The 25,787-nt window shown below is 42.0% G+C and overlaps 2 protein-coding genes across 2 annotated transcripts; both read right to left on the minus strand.

Moving 5' to 3' along the window:
* Positions 1–9,485: 9,485 nt before the first annotated feature.
* Positions 9,486–10,212, minus strand: LOC147366752 (interferon alpha-1). The gene has a single exon (XM_086414137.1). It carries the CDS (start codon positions 10,105–10,107, stop codon positions 9,538–9,540), a length of 570 nt encoding a protein of 189 aa, XP_086270263.1. The 5' UTR covers positions 10,108–10,212; the 3' UTR covers positions 9,486–9,537.
* A 7,956-nt stretch (positions 10,213–18,168) lies between these two features.
* On the minus strand, positions 18,169–18,834 carry LOC147366753 (interferon omega-1-like). The gene has a single exon (XM_086414138.1). It carries the CDS (start codon positions 18,829–18,831, stop codon positions 18,169–18,171), a length of 663 nt encoding a protein of 220 aa, XP_086270264.1. The 5' UTR covers positions 18,832–18,834.
* Positions 18,835–25,787: the final 6,953 nt, after the last annotated feature.

Raw genomic sequence — 25,787 nt, forward strand, 5'->3', positions numbered from 1 at the left:
GGAGAAAAATCAATAACCTCAGATATGCAGATGACACTGCCCTTATGGCAGAAAGTGAAGAAGAATTAAAAAGCCTCTTGATGAAAGTGAAAGAGGAGTGTGAAAAAGTTGGCTTAAAGCTCAACATTCAGAAAACCAAGATCATGGCATCCGGTCCCATCAGTTTATGGCAAATAGATGGGGAAACAGTGGAAACAGTGGCTGACTTTATTGTTGAGGGCTCCAAAATCACTGCAGATGGTGATTGCAGCCATGAAATTAAAAGACGCTTACTCCTTGGACAGAGGAGCCTGGTAGGCTACAGTCCATGGGGTCACAAAGAGTCGGACACGACTGAGCGACTTCACTTCACTTCTACTCCTTGGAAGGAAAGTTATGACGTACCTAGACGGCATATTAAAAAGCAGAGACATTAGCCAACAAAGGTCCGTCTAATGAAGACTATTATTTTTCCAGTAGTCATGTGTGGATGTGAGAGTTGGACTATAAAGAAAGCTGAGTGCCGAAGAATTGATGCTTTTGAACTGTGGTGTTGAAGAAGACTCTTGAGAGTCCCTTGGACTGCAAGGAGATCCAAGAGGTCCATCCTAAAGGAGATCAGTCCTGGGTGTTCATTGGAAGGACTGATGTTAAAGCTGAAACTCCAATACTTTGGCCACCTGATAGGAAAGCTGACTCATTTGAAAAGACCCTGGTGCTGGAAAGATTGAGGGCAGGAGGAGAAGGGGACAACAGAAGATGAGATAGTTGGATGGCATCACCGACTCAATGGACATGAGTTTGGGTAGGCTCCGGGAGTTGGTGATGGACAGGGAGGCCTGGCATGCTCTGGTTCATGGGGTCGCAAAGAGTCGGACACGACTGAACGACTGAACTGACCTGGACCAAACTGAACTGACACAGAGTTTCCGTGATTCACTGGAAGGCCAACAGGGGGCGCGCGGACACCACTAATCAAAGAGCGAAAAGTTTCTTCGCCCGGTCCTGGGAGAGCGCTTCTCTAGGAGGCCGCAAGAGGGCGGAGGATGTCTTCTTACTGGTTTTATTTGGGAGTTTGCCGAGTTCTGAGACTTCCTTTTAGCGGGTTTGGCAGCCACAGAGGAAAGGCGTCGCTGCTCAGAGACCAAGTTGGTGCTCATTTAATAGTGCACTAAGAAATCTTCAATCCGAGCCCTCGCCAGACACATTTTGTGTGATGGCAAGCCAGGAATCTTGCATTTCTGGGCGTCCAATGAATGTTGTGCTTTTTTTTCGCTCAGAAACTAGAACAAGGCCATTTTTACAAAGAAAATGCGGTTACTGAGGCGTTTGAAGCGGAGAATTAGAGCGAGTTGGGGCCAATTTTACAGATTGGGCCGTTTCTGGTTTCTCGTTTCTGGTTCGATGAAGGGACAGCTCAGGGAATGGGGAACTTGGTGGCGGCGATGGGACGACTAGACGGTGTTGGGGACGCCCTGTGGTGAGTCCCAGCATGGTCCCCACCCGGGCCGAGGACGGGGGAGCTGTGCGCCCCTGGAGATGCTCTGGGACTTTTAGGGTGTCGTTCAAAGAATTGGCCTTGAAGTGGGGGAGTAAGTATTGAACAACTGAAAAGCAGGAATATTCAAAAACGAACAGGAATGTATGCCCTTAAATTTATACTTAATTATATTTGTCTCATTAAATAGTTTAAAACTTTTATTTTTGCAATATTTTTATGAAAACATTTTAAATATTAGATATATGATGTTAAAGTGTATGAGTATTAAAACATTCATTTTTATGAAAATATGTTAAATATTAGATATATGATATTAAGGTATGAATATTAAAATATATATTAATATTTATTCTATTTTATTAAATTCTTTTTAAGCTATGATTTATACTGAAACAAGAATTTAATATGATTTTACTTTCCTGGCTTTAATGGAAGCAAACTCAATATATTCAAGATCACTTCTATATTTGTTTGACAATTTCTTGTGACTGTGTGACAGTCTTAAATAATTTTTATTTAACCCGAGTTTCTGAAACACCACTGCCAGCACCCCACCTTGCGTGTAGTGTAGAAAAAAGGATTAGTGCAGATGTCCCTGGTCCAATGAGCAAGACTGAGCTTTCAAAGCAAGAGGTGCCAATCTGATGTCTGGTCTGGGAACTAAGATCCCACATGCAGTGCTGTGCAGTCAAAAAGAAAGGAAAGAAGGATGGAAGAGAAAGAGGGAGAGAGGAACCAGAGGAAGAAGAGGCAGTGTCCTGTACAAAGCATTGAGGGCATTTACAGGTCTGATCTTTTCATTTTCTTTGGGAAGAATTTTATTGGTGAAATGAAAATTGCCCAGATTTCATTGACAATATGAAGCCTTTCTTTGTAAGACACATACGGTCTTGCAAATAAAAGGGCATTTCTTGTCTTTCTTGAAAATTTAGATGTTTTGTTCAGCATCTATATTTTGGCACTTTCATTTTTTAATACTGAATTACAATATTATTTATCTTGCTGTCTTAGACTTGGTGCCTTTTTACATATCACGCTTAAGAGAAGTCCTTTCTTACTTCACCCCAGTACTAACCCAAGAAATCGCTTTAGAAGTACTGTTGCCATCTTCCCTGGATGAAAGTATAGGAATGTCACATTTCGTTCCTGTTTCATTGTATAACCGATTTCCTGGTCTCTTTAACCATTAAAAAAGTCTTTGTCTTAAAATAATATCACCAAAGGTGGTCTGAAACTAACTGAGCATGATGTAAGGAACTGTTTCAGTTCAGTTCAGTTCAGTCGCTCAGTCGTGTCCAGCTCTTTTCGACCCCGTGAACCGCAGTACACCAGGCCGCCCTGTTCATCATCAACTCACAGAGTTTACCCAAACTCATGTCCATTGAGTCGGTGATGCCATCCAACCAAGGGACTGTTTACCTCATTTATACTCTTCACAGAGCAGCCATTATTTTGTCAGACAATTTTTCAAAATGCTGGTTCTCTACAAAAGGATTCAAGGGCTGTAAGATTTCTTTCCATAATGTTCTAGGACTGCCATAAGCCTGGAATCTTGGGATCTGCTCCTTCAGAGACTTTTTGGCCGCCCCCATCCTAGACTTTGCTTTTGGGGGGGCTTCAAAACACAGCATTTTAGCCATTTTCCTTCTCTCCGTATCTTTTTTTTTCTATTAAGAAAAAAAATTCCCTTTAGACTGCCTTCATCTAATTTCCTCTTCAGCCACCCCTTACCTTTTGGTAACTACAAATCTGGTTTATTTTTCTCCCAGTGTGATTTTGAAGTATAACATAATCTGTGTCTTAAAAAGTAGCATCAGAGGTGGTCTAACTGAAACTAACTGAGGTTGAGGAATGGGACGACTTATTTATTAACAGAGTTGCTGCTGCTGCTAAGTCACTTCAGTCATGTCCAACTCTGTGCAACCCCATGGACTGCAGCCCACCAGGCTCCTCCATTCATGGGATTTTTCAGGTATGAGTACTAGAGTGGGGTGCCATTGCCTTCTCCATATTAACAGAGCAGTTGTGTTTCATTAGACAACTTTCCTAGAATCTGTTTCTCTGCAAAGAACTTCAAATGCTGTGGGATTTCTCTCCATAATGTACCAGGCACTGATCAAAAGGGAGGAAACTTGGGCTCCTGGGCTCCTTCAAAGTCCTGCAGGCAGTGCCTCTCCTAGAATTAACACTTGGGGCCTCAAAATGCAGACCCTTGACAGTGTTAAGGGACTTTCAGGCAAAGCTTCTCTTCGTTGGACTGAGGGTGAAGTTAACAGGTGATTCTTGGTTATATTGATATAAAGACTACTATCATTCATTAATTTCCACGTGCTCAGCCTGTAATTTGCACACTTTATATTATTTGGACTATACGATGTCCTCTGTGATGGTACTAAAGTTGTCTTCATCTTTTAGGAGAGGAAGTGAAAGTCTGGTGTCGGCTACACTCAGGACCTCAGTTAGTGTGAGAGTAGAGCTTCCTGCTGCTCCCAGTCCCTCCTCCATCAGCTCTGAGTACTGGCTCTCAGCTGCTCTGAGCTCCTGCTGCCTCCTTCCTCCTCATCCTCCTCCAGTGTCCACTCTCCTGCTCCCAGGAGGACAGACACCATCCCTGCATGACTCTCCTGGAATCCACATCTCCAGGCACACTGTCCCATGTGTGTGCGGTCAGCACACTTTGGTACAGAATGAAGAGAATTGTATGAATTAACCCATGTTCAGTATTATGCCACTATTATCATAGACCATCTCAAAATGAGAGCTATGGTCCTGTAAATAATTGTGGAAGAATTAAAACCTTATGTATTAGACCTTAAAAAGAAAATGCAGAGAGTTATGGCTAGATTTATTTTGGTTCAATTTAAAAACTGTCAAAATAGACTATGGAGTCACACCTCTAAGTTCTCTTTTAGACTAAAGAAGAGAGTTAGACTGAGCTTCATGTTTTTATTTCAAGCTGAGTTGACTCATATAGATGAATATCTCCTTTTGGACTGAGACTTTTCCATGAACAAAATTTCATTTCCAGTGTAATAACACAAAAGAAGCATCGAAGCTGTGACGTTCTCTAATACCCAGAATAGAAGGGAAGTTTTTCAGTGGAAAGAAAATAGAGAAAAGTGCAGAAAGTGACAATTCTGACCTATTTACAGATCTTACTTGCAGGAAGGTGCTGAGAACAGCTGGATAAAGCCTGGCACAGCCTGACATCTGCAGCATCACCAAGCCCACCAGATGCCAACCCCTTCCCTGATGACATGGAGGGTGGTGTTCTCCAGCCCTGGAGAATGGTGATCATCACCATTGCCACCCTCTGAGAGACCAGGAATCCCCCAGACTCAGCACTTCTGTGAAACTGAGGGCTGCAGCTCAACAAGGTGCCTTAAGCTGCCTTCCCTGTGCCCCAGCGACCAGGAGGGCACCACAGAATCCGTGTAACAGAGCAACTGGCCTTGCTCGCCCAGCACACCTGTGTCCAGGTCCAGCGCCTCGAACTCCAGCTCCAAGTCCACGGGGAGAACCGGGGAGTCCCTGTAGGCAGGAGCCTCCAGCTGACTAGGTGCTGCTGGCGCCCAGGGAGTGCGTGGGGCCCCAGGAGCAGTGACGAACCTTCCTTTTCAGGCCAGACTGCCCAGGGAAGCCTTTCAGTGGCTTTGCTCAGAGCCTTTGATTTCTGCACCTGCCCCTGCATACGTCCTCACCTTCCTGGGTGGAGATTTTAGCCAGAGTGGTTTACACTGGTCCCTGTTTATGCTGTGATTGATGGCTGGAAATCTGAGCATATTGTGGTATGTTTTCAGATTCCGGGTTGTTTCTGGGAAAAAAGACTAATTCGGAGAAAGGGGAAAGGCTTCTAGATTCCAGACAGTAATCTAGATATTGGGACCATCCAGTGGGAAGACTGGAGGATAAACTTGAGGAGCCCCTGGGGAAAGGGGAAATTATTTTATTTAATATAAACGGTAATTTCTCCTGCAACGTTCAAGTAGTTGAAAAATATTTTTAAATGTATAGATAAGTCTTAAACTCACACCAAGTTTAAATATTTTCCTTATGCCAAAACAAGACTTTAAGTCCTGGATTCAGTGGAAGCAAAATGATCTGTAATGTTTTCAAAATTACTTCTTTGATCATCTCAGTTCAGTTGAGCAAAAGCCATATTTGACAAACGTATGACCCAGTTACTACCATAAGTAATTAATCTCAATTTTCAAAATATTTTTTCTTCTCATTTCTTTTAACTAAGGATCTTATGTTAAGCTTTCAAATTTGTACATAGTTTTTCATTGGAGAGTTTTATTAATTTTTTAAAAATGTTGTTTCATATAGATAAGTTGGTTTAAAATTCATAATCAAGATGTTTTTTATTTCAGCATAATGTAGGTAGGTTTACGCTTAATATACCATTTACTTCTTAATAAGCATCTTATATGCCAAATGAACTGATTTGCATGTTGATCTGATGCCTATTAAATATCTCAGTGTGCTTGGTACAGTCATGAGATTATTTTATTTGTTAGTAAAATTTCAAGATGTGTAGATATGCTTTGTATGATACTAGAAAAGATTAATGTATTCTAATTTGCAGAGGTAGAATTTTTGCATTAAAAATTAGAGCTGAGTAAGGCACAGATACAGCATAATCATCTTTAGGGTAGACATGAAATAATGGTGAAACCTTTGTATACACCTGTCACAGTAACAACTCTCACAGCTGTTTAATGTGTCCCTGATGCTTTATATAATCTACTCAATTAAGATAATTTTCTAAGCTGTTGTATTAACATCATATAGAATACAGAACATGAGATGGTATATTGAATGGACTACAGTATTCCTGTTATCCCTATTTTGTTTTTAATTGGAGAAAAATTGCTTTACAGTGTTGTGCTGGTTTCTGCTGTACAACAATGTAAGTCAACTCTAAATACATGTATATCCACTCTCATATTCATATTTTAAAGCTGAGAAAACAGTAGCATAGGACAGAAAAATCAACTGGACTTAATGATGCAGGAAATTGAGGGAGAACTAAAGAGATGCCCAGATAACAAATATACTGGTCACCTGAGAAAACAAGAGAAACCCACAAAAAATAAAAACGAAAAAATGCAGCAAGTTTATCATTTTCAAACAGTTTAACTGGTAAAACTATTTTAAGCTTATCATTATTATTATCATTATTACACTTACACTTTTATTGACAACCCTGAGGACCAGTAGTATCCTACCATTGTGCAGGATGCTGGGTGGGAATAAGAAATGGAGACTTGCTCCTGCTCTGGGGAATCAGTTCCTCCCCATCTAAGGGACTCTCAGTTAGAAAGTCCTGATGGAGGATGTGTGTGGGGAAGAGGTGTTTAAAACTAAAAAGTAAGACCTTGATCTTGAAAAGTACAGACTACAGGAAATTCTTAAAATAATAAAAGTTGAAATATGGTAAATGTATAAATTGGTGGAATCTTTTTTGATCACTTTTTATAAATGAACCCTGACTTGTTACTGCAGGAACTTGGATATGCCTCGATAATAATATTTTCTGTACAGCACACTGACATTTGATTTTTAAGATCTGTCTTAGAAAATCATACTATTTGAAGACAGGCAACATACCTAATTCCAGTAATTAACCTCCTGTTCAAATCTCAGCCAAAGTATGTCCATGGCGGTGAATAAAAGATATGATGGGTGTGCATGAGATACTTCAGCCTATTTCAATGGTGAAATATCAAAGTTTTGGCTTAGCTTCTGGTTCAAAATGGCAGAATAGAAGGACATGCACTCATCTCGTCCTGCGAGAGCACCGAAATCGCAACTAGCTGTTGAAAACCATCCACAGGAGGACTCTGGAGCCCACCCAAAAAAGATACCCCACGTCCAAAGCCAAAGAAGAAACTGCAACGAGGCAAAGGAGGCGCTCAATCACAATAAAAATAAACCCCATACCTGCCAGATGGGAAAGCAACAAACTGGAAAACAATAATACCAAAAAAGTTTTCCCACTGTTGTGAATGTTCTGAGCCTTATGTCAGGCTTCCAAGCCTGCAGATCTGGCAAAAGGACTGGGTATCCCCAAGGAATCTGACTCTGAAGGCCAGTGGGATTTAATTACAGGACTTCCACAGGACTGTTGGAAAAAGACTCCATTCTCAAAGGGGACAAACAAAATCTTGAGTGCACCATGACCCAGTGGAAAGGAGCAGTGACCCCACAGGGTACCAAACCAGACCTACCTGCTAAAGGTGGAGTCTCCTGTGGAGGTGGGTCAGCAGGGGCTTGCCATGGGGACAAGGGTACTAGCAGCTGCAATCCTGGAAGGTGGCCCTTGGCGTGAGTCCCCTTGGAGGTTGCAGAAAATCAAACACTTCATTCATTAATAATGTTTCTTACTTTCATAGTACAAGAAGGGCAAAAATTGGCTTCTGAACTCTTTTGGGTTTTGGTCTTTCACTAGCAATGCAGAGGCTCCATGAGGTGAAATTACCAGCAAGGATGGACAAGGGACTTTATGGAAAAGAGAACTAGGATCCAACCCGAAACAGCCCAGGACTGGAGACCAGAACCACACACTTCACAGCCCCTGCTCTTTGCTTCCTGCCTCTGCATTGATATGAGATGTCTATTCTTTCCCTATTATTCATGTTTGTCTTAGATCAAAGCATTTTCTACTAATCTTGCTTTCTCAAAGAGTTTCTTCAGAACTCATAGAAATGCTTTTAGAAGTATGAAACCCAGAAATTCAAATGCTCTTCAGCATACAGCAAAGGAAAGTTCTCACACTCTGAAACTAGCGCCCAAGTTGAAAATAAAATACCTTTGTCAGGGGCCAGCACCTTTCCATGCTGCCCTCCAGTCACTGTCTCAGGGCGGCTGTCCTGTCTCCTCCCTGAGGGCAGCCACTCTGTGATTCTCACGGTCCTGATGATTTCTGCCAGGAGCGCTTGAAGCCTCTTGTGTGATATGGACTCATTGAATCCAAACAGTAATTGTATGAAAACTACACTCATGTCCCCATATTAAAGATGAGGAAACTGCCCTGCAGAGCCGATGTCCTGGGTTCCCTTATCCTCCTGCCCTCGTGTGCTGTTAACACATGGCCGTTCCATCGCTGCGTCCTTGTGCCATTCCCTCCCTTTTAAGACTGAGATCATGGGACTCCATTTTAAGTCCTATTCTCATTCCATACTCCATCCTATTTGATGAGTTCTTCTGTTATGCCTTACACTTTATGAAATTGCTTGTAAATTGCCGTCTCCAATATCCATTGAACATTTGCACTGAAATGTCTACTATAAGTAGTTACCTTTTATTTTTATCTCCTGTCACAGCTTGATCCACCTTCTACTGGGGGAATTCCATTTTTCTCCCTTTCATTGTAGCATTCAAGCTAACTGATAGTCATTTCTACTACTAATTATACTATTTTTAAAATAGTTAACATTTTATTATAAATTAACTCATTATTGTTTTTTAGGTTACTTTCCATTAAAAAAACCAAAGTTATGAAAATGATTGGATTAATTATGTTCATGTCTACGTCCTGAGAGCAACACACCACCTGGCTAGAAAGTATATTTTTACTTGTAATGTGCAAATCATAAATATGGGTGAAGGAATTGTAAAATGCATTCTTTAATCAAGTTGCCCATTCAGTCTTGATGTTTCTTTTTTAAAGAAAAACAAAGAAAGTTTTTTATAGTAAGGTTTAATGAATATATATATAATATATATATACAAAATATATTTTCCCCTTAAGTATACATACATAATTATATGAACAAAATAATTTAATTCTTTAAATATAGATAAATAAATATTAAATTAGATAAATAAATGTCCAAATAGATAAATAAGTAGATGGATCAGTTTGAGTATCTGCAAAGGAGTAGTGCCCGTAAAGTAGATCATGATGTCGCTTAATATACCTGAAATCATTTGACAAATTGATTCAATTCAGTGTATGATGACAGCAGAAATGAGTCTTCCACATGGCAGCACAGGAGGAAGTGTGGTCTGTTGGTCCGTGAGAATCATTTCCGTGTTGAACCAGGTGTGTGTCAGTCCTTTCTCCTGAATCTCTCCTGCAAGTTTGTTGAGGAAGAGAAGGCTCTCATGACTTGTGCTCTGACAACCTCCCAGGCACAAGGGCTGTGTCTCTTCTCTTGCAGATAGAGAGTGATTGTGTGGAAGTATTTCCTCACAGCCAGGCTGGAGTCCTCCTTGAGCAGGGGAGCCCCTGGCAGCCCCTCCTCCTGCCTCAGACAGGCTTGCAGGTCAGTGAGCTGCTGATCCAGTGCAGTGCGGAGCTTGTCCAGGAGGCTCTCATCCCACACAGCGGCCGAGCCCTCTGTGCTGAAGAGCTGGAAGGTGTGCTGGGTCACCTCCCGGAACACAGAGATGGCTTGAGCCTTCTGCAACTGGCTGCCACCCAGTGCCTCCTGGGGGAATGCGAAGTCATTTCTGTCCTGCAGGCAGGAGGAAGGGGAGACCCTCTTCAGTTGTTGCAGGAGCATCAGGACCCTCCTGTTGGCCAGGCTGTGGGTGTGAGGCAGGTGGCAACCCAGAGAACAGATGGCGTTGCAGCTGAGCAGCAGCAGGGCCAGGAGTAAGGACCAGGCTGGGGCCATCGGGGACCTTGCAGATGCTTCTGGCCTGGGGAGGTGGATGACTGTGAACCTGCTTTCTAGGTTCTCTGAAGACCTTCCATCAGGCCTGTGTCTTAAGTAGGAGCCCATGGTTTCCATTTTCTGAAAGTTCCCTCTTACTTTCTCTACTTTTATTTTTGCTTTTCAATGTGCACTCTCCAAATTCGTTAGAATAGTGTTTCACAAACATTTTTTTCATTATTGCCTTCCCTTCCCCTATTGACAGAGTCTTCTGAGAATTTTTTTTTTTTCCTAATTACCCCCACCATGAAATGTTGACAACACATTTATGCTATGGATCCATCTTTGTACTCCATGCATATCTTTATACATAGAATAAGAAAGTGCAAAGCTTACTTGTTATATTCACCCTAGGGTTAACAATGCCATAAAATGAAAGGCGTACAATAAATGTAAAATTTGTTGAGTTTTATTTAACTTTATGAATGAGTTTGAAGAATGACTTTTAATGGCGGATATTTACTTATATAAATAGTAATGTACCAAATTACATATTCATATGAAATTCATATAAAAATATATAATAATACCATAGTATGCTACTGCTAAGCTGCTAAGTCACTTCAGTCATGTCTGACTCTGTGCGACCCCATAGATGGTAGCCCACCAGGCTCCACCATCCCTGGGATTCTGCAGGCAAGAACACTAGAGTGGGTTGCCATTTCCTTCTCCAATGCATGAAAGTGAAAAGTGAAAAGTGAAAGTGAAGTAGCTCAGTCATGTCCGACCCTCAGCGACCCCATGGACTGCAGCCTTCCAGGCTCCTCGGTCCATGGGATTTTCCAGGCAAGAGTACTGGAGTGGGGTGCCATCGCCTTCTCCAATAACAGTATAGATAGACTTAAAAATCTTTGAAAACTCAAAATCACTGAAAATCTTAGGTTCTTTTCTTCATATTTATTTTGAAGTACTTTTAACTTTGTTTCCTTTCAGAAATCAATTTTTAATTCCCTGTCTGCTGAATATTCATCTCAATTTTATAACATTTCTTTCTGTTTAGCTCTTGACATACTTATGGATGTTCTTAACAACTTTGATAGGAATAAATAATAAAATACCATGATACCAATCCAATGGAGGAGAGCGAAGAGGAACTAAAGAGCCTCTTGATGAGGGTGAAAGAGGAGACTGAAAAAGCTGGCATAACACTCACCATTTAAAAACCTAAGCTTCTGACATCTATGGCAAATAGATGGGGAAATAGTGGAAACCGTGACACATTTTCTTTTCTTGGTCTCCAAAATCACTGTGGACATTGACTGCAGCTACAAAACTAAAAGACACTTGCTCCTTGGAAGAAAAGCTATAACAGAACTAGACAGCATGTTAAAAAGAGTAAACATCACTTTGACAACAAACGTCTGTATAGTCAAAGCTATGGTGTTTCCAATAGTCTTGTTTGGATGTGAGAGGTGGACCATAAAGAAGGCGAGTGCAGGAGAATCAATGCTTTCAAATTATGGTGCTGGAGAAGACTCTTGAGAGTCCCTTGGATAGCAAGGAGATCAAACCAGTCAAGAAATCAACCCTGAAAAGCATTGGGAGGATTGCTAATGAAGCTGAAGCTCCAACATGTGAGTAAATGTTAGTTGCTCAGTAGTGTCTCATCTTTGTGACCCCATGGACTGTAGCCAGCCACTTGCTCTTCTGTCCATGGAATTCTGTAGGCAAGAATACTGGAGTAGGTTGCCATTCCCTTTTCCGGTGATCTTCCTGACCCAGGGATCAAACCCAAGTCTCCCACACTTGCAGGTACATTCTTTACCATCTGAGCTACCAGGGAAGCGCTGTACTTTGGCCATCTGATGTACAGAGCCAACTCAATGGAAAAGACCCTGATACTGGGGAAGATTGAGGGCAGGAGGAGAAGGGGGAGATAGAGGAGGAAATTGTTGGATGGCATTACCAACTCAGTGGTTATGAATTTGAGCGAACTCCAGCAGATAGTGAAGGACAGGGAATCCTGGCATGCTGCGGTCCATGGGGTTGCAAAGAGTCAGACAGGATTGGCACAGTATTTAGCAACTCAAAAATAGCAATAAAATCTCCTTCCCTTGAGCCCTGGACAGCGCACTTCTCCAGGTGTAGGAGGGCCAAAGAGCTCTTTTTCTCGGGTTCCTTTGGGATGCCCACTTTGGAGAGTTTTCAGTTCTGGGCTCTGCAGACCATCAGGGCACAGCATCCTCAGTGAGTCTTTTGATACTGATTTACTATTAGGGGGAAAACCTTTTTGTTTTCACAGTGCTGAGAGCTGAAGAGGGAGACTTGTAGCCCTTCCAGCGACAGTGTCCTCTGGTTGGAAGCTCAGAACCTTGCATTTTCCAAGCCTTCCCTAGAGTTTTGTGCTTTATTTTCCAGGAAGGATTCCATTTACTGAAGGGCTTCAGGCGAGGAGTCAGCGAGTTGGGGTCGATTTTACCTATTTGGGTCCCTTCTGGCGCCATCCAGCAATGGCTCAGAGACAGGGAACCTGGTGGTGGTGTTGGGACCTCTGGAAGATGTCCAGGATGTCCTGGGGGTGAGTCAGAGCACAGCCACCACCAGGGCCAAGGCCAGGGGAGCTGTTACTTCCTGCCTTAAGAATATTTATCCCTGTACAGATTAAACTAAAAAAAAAAATATTTCCTGGCCTATTCATGTATAATAAGAAAAAGAAAATTAGAACATGAAACCGACAGATTTCTTCTTGAACAAGTGGCAGGAAAACTCAGGAATTAAGGGGAAATATTTTAATTCTCAAGATACTGAAATTTACTAACTTTCACCAAAACATGAAGTTAAGCAAATTGGTTAATTTCACTGCCCCTCTCTGACTGGTTCCTGATGAAAGGAATGGTTCATGCAAATATTTGGATCAAGCCATGGATAGGGAACAACTGGCTAAACGGTTAAATGACTTTTAAAATATCCAAGTGTTTTTCAAAATATATTAAAATAAAAATTATTTTAGGTATATTTTTCCCATTATCCCTTGGGAAGAACCAGAAGGCAGAGCATTCTTCCCTGTTGTCTCATTTTTCTTGCTGTTTCCTTTCGTTCATCAGTACTCTTAATGTCCTTTAGATGTCCTTTAGATGGGCCATCATTCCTCTCTCTGATTCAGACTCTATGGTTTTTACTTGTGAGTGTGGATTATCAATTTTCTTTCTGAAGAAGGGGGTTGAGAGTAATTACACATGACAATGTCTTCTCTGTCATGTATGCTTTGAACATGAAATATTTACATACAACCTCAACTAGTGGACTGCAGGCGCTAAATGTGCCATGCCCTGGGTCTTGGTTCAGGCTGCTCTAACAGGTCCCAGAGTCTGGTGGCTCATCAGTGGCAGAAGTTTATTTGTCACAGTCCTGGGGGCTGCATGTGTGAGCTCAGGGTGCCAGCAGGGTGGAGTTCTGGTGAGAACCCTCTTCGGGGTTGCAGACCACCAGCATCTCTCAATGTCCTCACATGGTGGAGAGCAGAGACGAAGCAAAGTGTCTTGTGAGCCTCATGAAGACAGTAATGCTGTGCATGAGGAATCCCCCCTCATAACCTCCTCTAATCCTAATGATTTCTCTAATATCCCACCTCCTGATATGATCACATGACGGGGGTAGATTTCAATATATGAATTTTGGGAACACACACACATTCAACCTGTAACATGGTAACAAGAAGATACTGAGGCACTGTGTTTATTGCAGATTCATTAGAATATATTTCATTCTTGATATTTATTTGAGGATAACGCATTCCTTGATGCTGTCATCCCTCATTATGGCTCATTCATCCTGAATTGATTACTAATTAAATGTTACAATGCTGCTGTGAACATGATTACCAAGAACTTGCCAAACAAATTCCACAGACTTTCAGTCTTTATAAAAAATGACATTGACAGAAACTATAAATTCCTTTGCCTTTAAAAGGGACACTTAATCCTTCCAACATAGTTGAACCTGAGTTGTAAATATTCTCATTTCCAGGAGCCACCTGCTAAGACTTTACTTGAATAAAACAATCTAATAAGAAAATGGCAAGTCCAGGTTTCAAAACCTATTATGTCAAATTCCAAACTCTACCTCCCTATCCATACCATAAACACTGTGCAAATTGTATGTATTGAACCATCACTTATTTTCCTATTTCACTAACACACATTGTGCCTTTGTATTCCTTACCTTGCTTTTACAGTACTCTATATTTTCATTAGTTTATCGTCTACCTCCAAGTTTCTAGATGAATTGAACAATTGACAAAGTATCCTGATTAGTTTATGTAATAAACAAAATGAAATTATCAACTGGTAATTCTTTCCGAGAGTCTAAATGTGACTGACAAAATTAATATTTCTAATAATTATAAAATAATCATATTTAACTATCCAGGATGATTCATATAGATTGCTCAATTAACCGTCACCATAAACTTGAGATGCATGATAGATAAGACCCTTGAGAATTATAGCCATTGCAAGAGATTGGATTACAAACATTTCAGTGAGTCTCTGTAGGAAACAGGCTTCCCTCGTGGGAGAGAATCTTTCAGTGGATTAAAGAATCCACGTGCCCATGCACGAGACGGGTGTTAGATCCCTGGACTGGGAAGATCCTCTGGAGGAGGAAATGGCAACGCACTCCAGTATTCTTGTCTGGGAAATCCCACTCAGAGAAGCCTGGCAGGCTACAGTCCATGGGGTCACAAAGAGTCGAATAAGACTTAGCAACTAAACAATGAGAACAACTGTAGAAAAGACCAAGCTGACAGGGCTCTTGTGGATTTAGGTTAGAAATACTTAATGCTACCAAATTACATGAATATGGGAAAGGACTGGAAGAATAGAAGACGACATATGCTAACAGGTGAAATGTTAGGGATGGAGCAGAGCATCCCCGTTGCCATCAGCAGGGAGACCAGAGTTTCAGAAATTCAGCACTTCACCTGGGTCTCAGTGAAATAACTCAGGTCCTGCACTAAGCTAAGTCCTCCAAGTTCCCTTCGCTGCGCCCCAGCGGCCGGGATGTGCACCTAAACTCTCAGTAATGGACCGGACGCGCCTCCAGGTCCAGCGCCGCGAACTCCTGCGCAGGATCCAGGGGAGAACGAGGAGTCCCGGTGGACAAGAGCCTTGACCCGGCGAGGCGCCGCCATAGCCAAGCGAGCCCGTGGGGCCGCGGGAGCAGTGAGGAGGCTTCCTTTTTGGTCCCACTGCCCAGGGATGCTTTAATGCTACTTTGCTCAGATTCTTAGATTTCTGCACCTGCCCTCATGTCCACCCTCCCCTTCCTAGGAGGAGATTTTGGCCAGAGCGGTTTACATCGGTGCTGTTTATGCTGGGATTGATCGCTGGAAATCAGAGCATGTTGTGAAGTATTTTCAAATTCAGGATTGTTTCTGGGGATAAAGACTAATTCTTTCAGGGATTCAGGGAAAGAGAAAGGCATCTGAACTCTGGACAGGAATCTAGGAGATATTCGGACCCTCCAGTGAGAAGACTTGGGGACAAGACTGAGACTGAAAATTATTTCATTTAATATTAATATAAATGGTTAATTTCTCTTGCAATGTTAATTGGTTAAAAAATATTTCAAAATTTATAGTGAAAGTCATTCAGTCATGTCTGACTCTTTGTGACCCCATGGATTATACAGTCCATGGAATTCTCCAGGCCAGAATACTAAAGTGGGTAGGCACTCCCTTCTCCAGGGGATCTTCCCAACTGAGGGATTGAACCCAGGTCTCCCACATTGCAGGCAGATTCTTTAGCAGATGAGCCATTAGGAAAGCCCAAGAATACTGGAGTGGGTAACCTATTCCTTCTCCAAGGGAGTCTTCCTGACCCACTCATTGAACCGGGGACCTGTGCATTGCAGGCTGATTCTTATAATTTATAAGTAATTATAAATAACTTAAACTTTATAAGTCTTAAATATCAAGTTAAGATATTTTAAGACCAAATTTTTAAGTTCTTGGCTTCAGTGGAAACAAAATCATCAGTAATGTTTGCAAAATTGCATCCTAGTTTATCTCACTTCATTGCATGAATGTTGTATATCACTAACAATGTCAAAGAATGCTAAAAGTACCTCACAATTGCACTCATCTCACACGCTAGTAAAGTAATGCTCAAAATTCTTTGAGCCAGGCTTCAGCAATACATGAACCGTGAACTTCCAGATGTTCAAGCTGGTTTTAGAAAAGGCAGAGGAACCAGAAATCAAATTGCCAACATCTGCTGGATCATCGAAAAAGCAAAAGAGTTCCAGAAAAACATCTATTTCTGCTTTATTGACTGTGCCAAAGCCTTTGACTGTGTGGATCACAATAAACTGTGGACAATTCTGAAAGAGATGGGAATACCAGACCACCTGACCTGTCTCTTGAGAAACCTGTATGCAGGTCAGGAAGCAACAGTTAGAACTGGACATGGAACAACAGACTGGTTGCAAATAGGAAAAGGAGTCTGTCAAGGCTGTATATTGTCACCCTGCTTATTTAACTTATATGCAGAGTACATCATGAGAAACACTGGGCTAGAGAAAACACAAGCTGGAATCAAGATTGCGAGGAGAAATATCAATAACCTCAGGTATGCAGATGACACCACCCTTATGGCAGAAAGTGAAGAGGAACTAAAGAGCCTCTTGATGAAGGTGAAAGAGAAGAGTGAAAAAGTTGGCTTAAAGCTCAACATTCAGAAAACGAAGATCATGACATCTGGTCCCATCACTTCATGGCAAATAGATGGGCAAACAGTGGAAACAGTGGCTGACTTTACTGTTGGGGGCTCCAAAATCACTGCAGATGGTGATTGCAGCCATGAAATTAAAAGAAACATACTCCTTGGAAGGAAAGTTATGACCAACCTAGACAGCATATTAAAAAGTAGAAATGTTACTTTGTCAACAAAGGTCCATCTATTCAAGCCTATGGTTTTTCCAGTGGTCATGTATGGATGTGGCAGCTGGACTATAAGGAAAGCTGAGTACCAAAGAATTGATGCTTTTCAACTGTGGTGTTGGAGAAGACTCTTGAGAGTCCCTTGGACTACAAGGAGATCCAACCAGTCCATCCTAAAGGAGATCAGCCCTGGGTGTTCATTGAAGGGACTGATGTTGAAGCTGAAACTCCAATATTTTGGCCACCTGATGGGAAATGCTGACTCATTTGAAAAGACCCTGATGCTGGGAAAGATTGATGGCAGGAGGAGAAGGGGACAACAGAGCATCAGATGGTTGGATGGCATCACTGACTCAATGGACATGAGTTTGAGTGGACTCTGGGACTTGGCGATGGACAGGGAGGCCTGGCATGGTGCACTTCATGGGGTCCCCACGAGTCAGACACGACTAAATGACTGACCTGAACTGAACTGATGACCCAGTAACTATGGTAAATAATTAATTTCAGTTTACAAAATCCCTTTTTCTCTCATTTTTTTCAAACAAGGGTCTTCCCTAGTGGCTCAGACAGTAAAGAATCTGCCTAAAATGCAGATTCCAGATTCCATCCTTGGTTGGGAAGATCCCCTGATGAAGGAAATGGCAACATACTCCAGTAGTCTTGCCTAGAGAATCCCATGGACAGAGGAGCCTGGCGGGCTTTAGTCTATGGGGTCACAAAAAGTCGGACTTTACCTAGCAACTAAATATAAAATGGTAAAAAATTCAAGAAGTTCACCTTCATAATATTTAATAAATAAAACAAATTACAAATTTAATGAAATAAAAATGTGAATGTATTTGTTAAATTTTAATACAATGTAAACAAAAATATTTTATATGGAAAAATAAATATGAGGAGATAAAAGAATAAATATAACAAAATAAATAAGCAAATAAACAATACAATCAGGGCAGTCTTCCCTTCGGGACTGATGCACCTGCAGCCAAAATAATTTATATATATTCATTTACTACTGACAAAGTATTGGCTGAAGTAATTCAATAAATTTTGTGGCTACAGCAGAAATCAGAGTCTTCTGAATTGACCACAGATGAGTGTGCAAAGATGATGAGGCATCTTAGTCAGTGAGAGTCATATCAAGGTGAGTTCAGGTCTCCATCCATCATTCTTAACCTTTCTTGCAAGCTGGTTGATGAAGACAAGGATCTCATGATTTCCAGTCTGACGATTTCCCAGGCACAGTCGCTGTATTCCTTCTCTTGCAGGTAGACATGGATGCCCTGGAAGTACCTCTTCACGGCCAGTGTGGGGCCTGTCCTTCCCAGGGCAGAGTATTCCTCTCCCATCACCTGCCCCAGGCAGGCGTCCAGGTCTTCCAGCTGCTGATGGAGTCCAGTGCAAAGCTGCTCCAGGAGGGTGGTGTCCCAGGCAGCAGAGGAATGCTCTGTGTGGAAGAGGTTGAAGGTCTGCTGCAGCAGCTCGTGGAGCACAGAGATGGCCTGGGCCTCCTGGAGCTGGCCACCCTCCACCATCTCCTGGGGGAAAGTGAAGTCTTTTCTGTCCTGCAGACAGAAACGAGGGGAGAGTCTCCTCATTTGGCCCAGGAGCCTGAGGTTCTTCCTGCCAACCAGCACATGGTTCGGAGACAGGTCACAGCCCAGGGATCCTCCCGGGCTGTAGCTGATCAGCACCAGGGCCATCAGTAGAGAGAGCATGAAGGCCATGGGGAAGATGAGGCTGCTGCTGGCCTGGCTGAGACGGTGTCTGGTGGAACCTTGAGGTAGGTTCTCTGATGCCATGCTTTCTAAGCAAGGCCATTAAATAGGGAACACAGTAATTTTCATTTTCTAATCATTTCTATACACTTTTACTTCCTATTTTGATTTTCATTTATGTATTCTGAATATGGTTAAAGAAATTGTCATCAGTTTAAACTATTACTTTTATCTATTTCCCAATAACTTCAAATGTACCCATCCAAATGGATATTTATCAATCAAATGAGAAAGGTCTTTGTCTTACATCAGAAATGATGTAGGTTTCTAAGTACAAACATTATCACTCTTTCTCTTTCATGTGTAAACGTGGCTCTTCTCTGTTCCATGAACACATTTTTGGCCCTGATCCTAGGCTCAATTTCTGTTTCTTACTTTACTTAGGAAGGCAGGCTCTGTATTTATCAAGCATTTACCAGGTCACTCTAGCAAAGAAACTGTTTGAAACAAAGGATGGGTTTCCTTTAGTGTTTGATTTAGCGAAGAGGCTGATTATTGTGAGTCCATGAGCTCCTCCCATGTTTCTTTTCCTTCTAGAACACGTTCCTGCAGGTCCATGTGGTTGTGCTTCAGGGAACCACGAAGTCAGGACTATTACAGACATCATGCTTGCTTTCACCATTTTCATACTGGAGACCTATTGTCCATTGCTAGCATGGCCATTTCCCTACCAAGAATTCTGGTTCTTCTCAGATAATATGGGTGGGGAGACTCTAATTCCAGGATAATTGTATTTCCCCAGCAGCACCTCACTCACACGGGAGAGACAGAGTCCCTTCATCACCTCCTGGACTCCCTCCTTGCGGCCAGGCTCACCACATCCTGTGGACTCGATAATCTCTTTTCTGTGGAGGGCTTGTTTATTTGTTGGGAAAGTAAATTCTCTTCCTGAACCCCATCCTTCACAGAGTGTTTCTGTGAAGGACCCTAGTTCTCAGTGGTGACCTCCTCTTCTCCTGTCCCATTTCCCCAGGTGTCCAAAGTGTCAGCAGTGCTCAGATGCTGAGAGCAAAAGTGTGTTTGTGTAAGTTGGTGAAGGGATTTCCAACTGCAGTCATTTTGCTTTTAGTAGATAAATAATATTTACTTTGCCAAGTATAGTTTTTATTATTCAACTCTTTTACTTAAACTGTTCAACACTTGTTCTGCTCAGAGTTTCTGAGCTGGAGGAAGGAGATTCAGTGCTGGTGTGTCTCTCGTTGGAAGCTTATGTAACAGAATCTAGTGAGTTACGGTCGTTTGTTCAGGCAGTTGATTCCTCCCGTCATCTCTGTTCCTCTGTCTCTGTCTCCTCTGAGAATGCAGAGCAGTTAGGCTTCTTTCCCTGAGTGTAATTTTTCATTTAAACTTTTTATATTCACTTAGTGACTTATTGGACAAGATTCGTCTCATTGCTCCTTCTCTGGTTGTAATTCAGGATGAGGTGAGAAGAAGAAAGAGAAGTAAAAAAAGCCCGAGGAGCTGCATCACTTTCAAGAGGTTAGATTTTTTTGTTTCTCTTTGCAATTTTGCTAAAAAGTAAAGTTCCATAGTTGTTTTGTGGGCAACTAGAAAACAACGGTAAGTCTCAATGTTATGAATATGAAAGAAAGGAAGTGGCTTTCCCTGACACAGTGATGTATTCTGGGTTAGCAAACTTCAGTGCAGCATAGCTGGGGCCTAGGCTGAGGCAGAGGGGAAGGACCAGGTCAATAGGAACAACAGAAAGGCTGGGACATGGCTGCTTCTGATAGAATCTCAAGGAAGGCCAAGTCTTGAGTCCGTGGACTGCCCTCAGCTTTGTAAGACCAGCTACCTGATTTTTCTTTCCTTTAATCCATATGTGGTCTGTATAGGGGAGAAGGAAGAAGTCACACGCACCAGCTCATGGGAAACAGCAATCAGAACCCCAGTTCCTAGAACACTAACTCTCTCTCACAGGGTCAAAGAGACCAGTCTTGCTGTGCATCTGTGACAAATCCACCTGGGCAATGAGAAGTTGCTTTGAAAAAACTAGAATGAAAGGGAATGAAATGATTCCCAAAGATCCTGGTCTTAATCTGGGTAACAATAATTATGATATTAAAAGTGATAATTGAATTTTATTGTTTGTAACCCTAATCTCCCTAATATCCCACCTTGTGATATGATCACATTGATGGGTTGGGTTTCTTTGGGTTTTTTAAGAATTTTAAATGCATTTATTTTATGTATTTATTTGGCTGTTCCAGGTCTTAGTTTGGCATGCTGGATCTTCCGTATTCCTTGCCTCAGATAGGATCTTTACTTGTGGCATGGGAAGTCTTGGTTGTGGACTGTAGGATCTAGTTCTCTGGCCTGGAACAAGACATCGACATTCTAGAAGAGTGTACAACTTTCCTAGAATATCTTCCTCAGCAAAAACTTCAAGTGCTGTGGGATTTCTCTCCATTATGTACAAGGCCCTGCTCAAAAGGGAGGAAACTTGGGTTCCTGGGCTCTTCACAGTCCTGCGGGCATTCCCTCTCCCAGAATGAACACTTAGAGATTCAACATGCAGACCCTTGACTGTGTTAAGGAACTTGCAGTCAAAGCTGCTCTTGCTTGGACTAAGGGTGGAGTAAAGAGGTTACTATTGGTTATTGATATGAAAGACTGCTATCATTCACTAAGTTCCACATTCTCAGGCTAATTTGTATTATTTGAACTTTGAATTATTTGAATTAAAGGATGTCCTCTGTGACTGCTACTAAAGTTGTCTTGATGTTTTAGAAGACGAAATGAACGTCCGGTGTGGGCTACACTCAGGAGCCCCAGATTGTGTGAGAGTAGAGCTTCCTGCTGCTCCCAGTCCCTCCTCTTCATCAGCTCTGAGTACCGGCCCTCAGCTGCTCTGAGCACGTGCTGCATCCTTCCTCCTCTTCCTGCCTCCAAAGTCTTCTCCCCTGCTCCCAGGAGGGCAGTCATCATCCCCTCCTGGAATCCACATCGACAAGCACATTGTCATATGTGTACGTGGTCAGCACACTTTGGTGAGAGAATGAAGAGAACGCTATGAATTAACCCATGTTCGTTATTATGCCACTATTATCTGTAGACCACCAGAAAACAGGAGCTATAGTCCTGTAAATAACTGAAGAATTCAAACCTTATGGAGTCACACCTCTAAGTTCTCTTTTAGACTAAAGAAGAGAGATTGAGCCTCAGGTTTTTCTTTCAAGCTGAGTTGACTCATATAGATGAATATCTCCTTTTGGATTGAGACTTTTCCGTGAGTATATTTCATTTCCAGTGTAATAACACAAAGGAAGTATTGAAGCTGTGACATTCTCTGATGCCCAGAATAGAAGGGAAAAGTTTTCAGTGGAGACAAAATTGAGAAAAGTGTAGAAAGTGACAATTCTGGCCTAATTAAAGATCTTATTTACGGGAAGGTGCTGGGAACAGCTTGATAAAGGCTGGCACAGCCCAACACCTGCAGCATCACCAAGCTCACCAGATGCCAACTTCTTCCCTGGTGACACAGAGGGTGATGTTCTCCAGCCCTGGAGAATGGTGATCATCACCATTGACACACTCTGAGAGACCAGGAATCCCCCCAAATCAGCACTTCAGTGAAATTGAGTCCCACGGCTCCAGCTCAACAAGATGCTCAAATCTGTCTTTCCTGCGCCCCAGCGACCGGGAGGACACCACAGAACTCCCTGTAACAGAGCAGCTGGCCTTGCTCGCCAAGCAGACCTGTCTCCAGGTCCAGCGCCTTGAACTCCAGCACCACGAACTCCAGCACCACGTCCACCGGGAGAACCGGGGAACCTGTGTAGGCAGGAGCCTCCAGCTGAGCTAGGTGCTGCTGGGGCCCAGGGAGAGCCTGGGGCCTTAGGAGCAGTGAGGAAACTTTCTTTTGGGGCCCGATGGCCCAGGGGAGCTTTGCAGGGGTTTCGCTCAAAACTTGATTTCTGCACCTGCCCCTGAGTCCATCCTCCCCTTCCTGGGAGGAGATTTTAGCCAGAGTGGTTTACACTGGTGTCCGTTTATGCTGCAACTGATGCCTGGAAGTCTGAGCCTGTTGTGGTATGTTTTCGGATTCCAGGTTGTTACTGGGGACAAAGACTAACTTGGGGAAAGGGGAAAGGCATGTACATTCTGGACAGTAAGCTAGATATTGGGACCATCCGGTGGAAAGACTTACAGGACAAGACTGAGACTTATAGGAGCCCCTGGGGAAAGGGAAAATGATTTTATTTAATATAAATAGTTAATTTCTCCTGCAACGTTCAAGTAGTTAAAAATATTTTAAAATGTATAAAGAAGTCTGAAACTCACACTAAGTCTAAATATTCCTTATGCCAAAACAAAACTTTAAGTTCCTGCCTTCAGTGGAAGCAAAATCATCTGTAATGTTTTCAAAATTACTTCTTTGTTCATCTCAGTTCAATTGAGGGAAAGCCATATTTGAAAAACATATGACCCAGTAGATTAAATAATTAATCTCAATTTTCAAAATCTTTTTTTCTTCTCATTTCCTTTAACTAAAGATCTTGTGTTAAGCTTTCAAATTTATACATAGTTTTGCATTGGAGAGTTTTATTAACTTTTTAAAACTGCCATTTCGTACATATAAGTGCTTTAAAAGTCATAATCAAGAGGTTTTTTATTTCAGAATCATGTAGGTTTACACTTAATGTACCATTTCCTACCTAATAAACATCTTATATGCCAAAAGCACTGATTACATATTGATTTGATGCCTACTAAATATCGCAGTGTGCTTGGTACAGTCATGTGATTATTTTATTTGCTAGTAAAATTTTTAAATATGTAGATGGCACCCCACTCCAGTACTCTTGCCTGGAAAATCCCATGGACGGAGGAGCCTAGTAGGCTGCAGTCCATGGGGTCGCGAAGAGTCGGACACGACTGAGCAACTTCACTTTCACTTTTCACTTTCAGCATTGGAGAAGGAAATGGCAACCCACTCCAGTGTTCTTGCCTGGAGAATCCCAGGGACGGGGGAGCCTGGTGGGCTGCCGTCTATGGGGTCGCACAGTTTCGGACATGACTGAAGCTACTTAGCAGCAGCAGAAAAGATTAACTTATTCTAAATTGCAGAGGTGGAATTTTTGCATTAAAAATTAGAGTTGAGCAAGGCACGGATATGGCGTAATCATCTTTAGGGTAGACATGAAATAATGGCAAAACCTTTGTATACACATGGCACAGTGACAACTCTCACAGCTGTTTAATGTGTTCCTCATGCTTTATATAATCTACTCATTTTTGCTAATTTTGTAAGTTGTTGTATTAACATCATATAGATTATAGAACATGAGATGGTATATTGAATGGTGTACAGTAGTCTCATTATCCCTATTTTTTTTAATTGGAAAATAATTGCTTTACAATGTTGTGCTGGTTTCTGCTGTACAACAACGTAAACCAGCTGTAAGTACACATATATCCACTCCCATATCCTTATTTTAAAGCTGAGAAAACAGTAGCATAGGACAGAAAAATTGACTGGACGAAATGATGCAGGAAATTGAGGGAAAACTAAAGAGATGCCCAGATAACAAATATACTGGTCACCTGAGAAGACAAGAGTAACCCGCAAAAAATAAAGACAAAAAATGTAGCAAGATTGTCATTTTCAAACAGTTTAATTGGTAAAACTCTTTTAAGCTTATCATCATTATTATTATCATTATTACACTTACACTTTTATTGACAACCCTGAGGACCGGTAGTATGCTACCATTGTGCAGGATGCTGGGTGGGTGGGAATAAGAAATGGAGACTTGCTCCTGCTTTGGGGAGTCAATTCCTCCCCATTTAAGGGACTCTCAGTTAGAAGGTCCTGATAGAGGATGTGTGTGGGGAAGGATTTTAAAATGAAAAGAAAGACTTTGATCTTGGAAACTACAGACTATAAGAAATTCTTAAAATAATAAAGGTTGAAATATGGTGAATGAAATGTATAAATTGGTGGGATCTTTGTTGATCAGTTTTTATAAATGAACACTGGCTTGTTACTGCAGGAACTAGGATATACCTCAGTAACAATATTTTCTGTGCAGCATGTTGACATATTGATTTTTAAAATCTTTCTTAGAAAATCATACTATTTGAAGACAGACAACATACCTATTTCCAGTAATTAACACCCTGTTCAAATCTTAGCCACACGTACGTCCATGGTCAAATGGTCAAATATCAAAGTTTTAGCTTAGCTTCTGGTTCAAGATGGCAGAGTAGAAGGACATGCACTTATCTACTGCAAGAGCAACAAAATTGCAACTAGCTGTTGAACAACCATCCAGAGGAGGACTCTGGACCTGCTGAAAAAGGATGTCCCACATCTAAACACAAAGAAGAAACTACAACGAGATCCAGGAGGCACTCAAACACAATAAAAATAAATCCCATACCTGCCAGATGGGAAAGCAACAAACTGTAAAACAATAATACCAAAAAAGTTCTCCCACCGTTGTGAAGGTTCTGAGCCTCATGTGATGCTGGCAAGCCTGCAAAGGGATAGGGAATCCCCAGGGAATCTGACTCTGAAGACCAGTGGGATTTGATTACAGGACTTCCACAGGGCGGTGGGAGAGACTCTTCTTTCAGGGGACAAACAAAATCGTGCATGCACCAAGACCCAGGGGAAGGGAGCAGTGACCCCACAGGAGACTGAACCAGACCTACCTCCTAAGGTTGGAGTCTCCTATGGAAGTGTGGGTCAGCAGTGGCTTGCCCTAGGGACAAGGGTACTAGCAGCAGCAATCCTGGAAGGTGGCCCTTGGTGTGAGTCTCCTTGGAGGTTGCCGAAAATCAAGCACTTCATTCATTAATCATGTTTCTCACTTCTTTAGTATGAGAAGAGGTAAAACTGGCTTCTGAACCATTTCTTGGGTTTTGTTCTTTCAGTAGCAAAACAGAGGCTCCAGGAGGTGACATTGCCAGCAAATATGGACAAGGGATTTTACGGAAAGGAGAACTAGGATCCAACCTGGGACAGCCCAGAA

The sequence above is a fragment of the Bos grunniens genome, chromosome 8, assembly GCF_055505025.1.
Source record: "Bos grunniens cultivar Pamir isolate PY7600 chromosome 8, Bosgru_T2T1.0, whole genome shotgun sequence".
NCBI lineage: Eukaryota > Metazoa > Chordata > Mammalia > Artiodactyla > Bovidae > Bos > Bos grunniens.

Excerpts from the sequence above, each read along its gene's own strand:
- LOC147366752 (XM_086414137.1), bottom strand. The coding sequence starts at position 10,107 with ATGGCCCCAGCCTGGTCCTTACTCCTGGCCCTGCTGCTGCTCAGCTGC.
- LOC147366753 (XM_086414138.1), bottom strand. The coding sequence starts at position 18,831 with ATGGCATCAGAGAACCTACCTCAAGGTTCCACCAGACACCGTCTCAGC.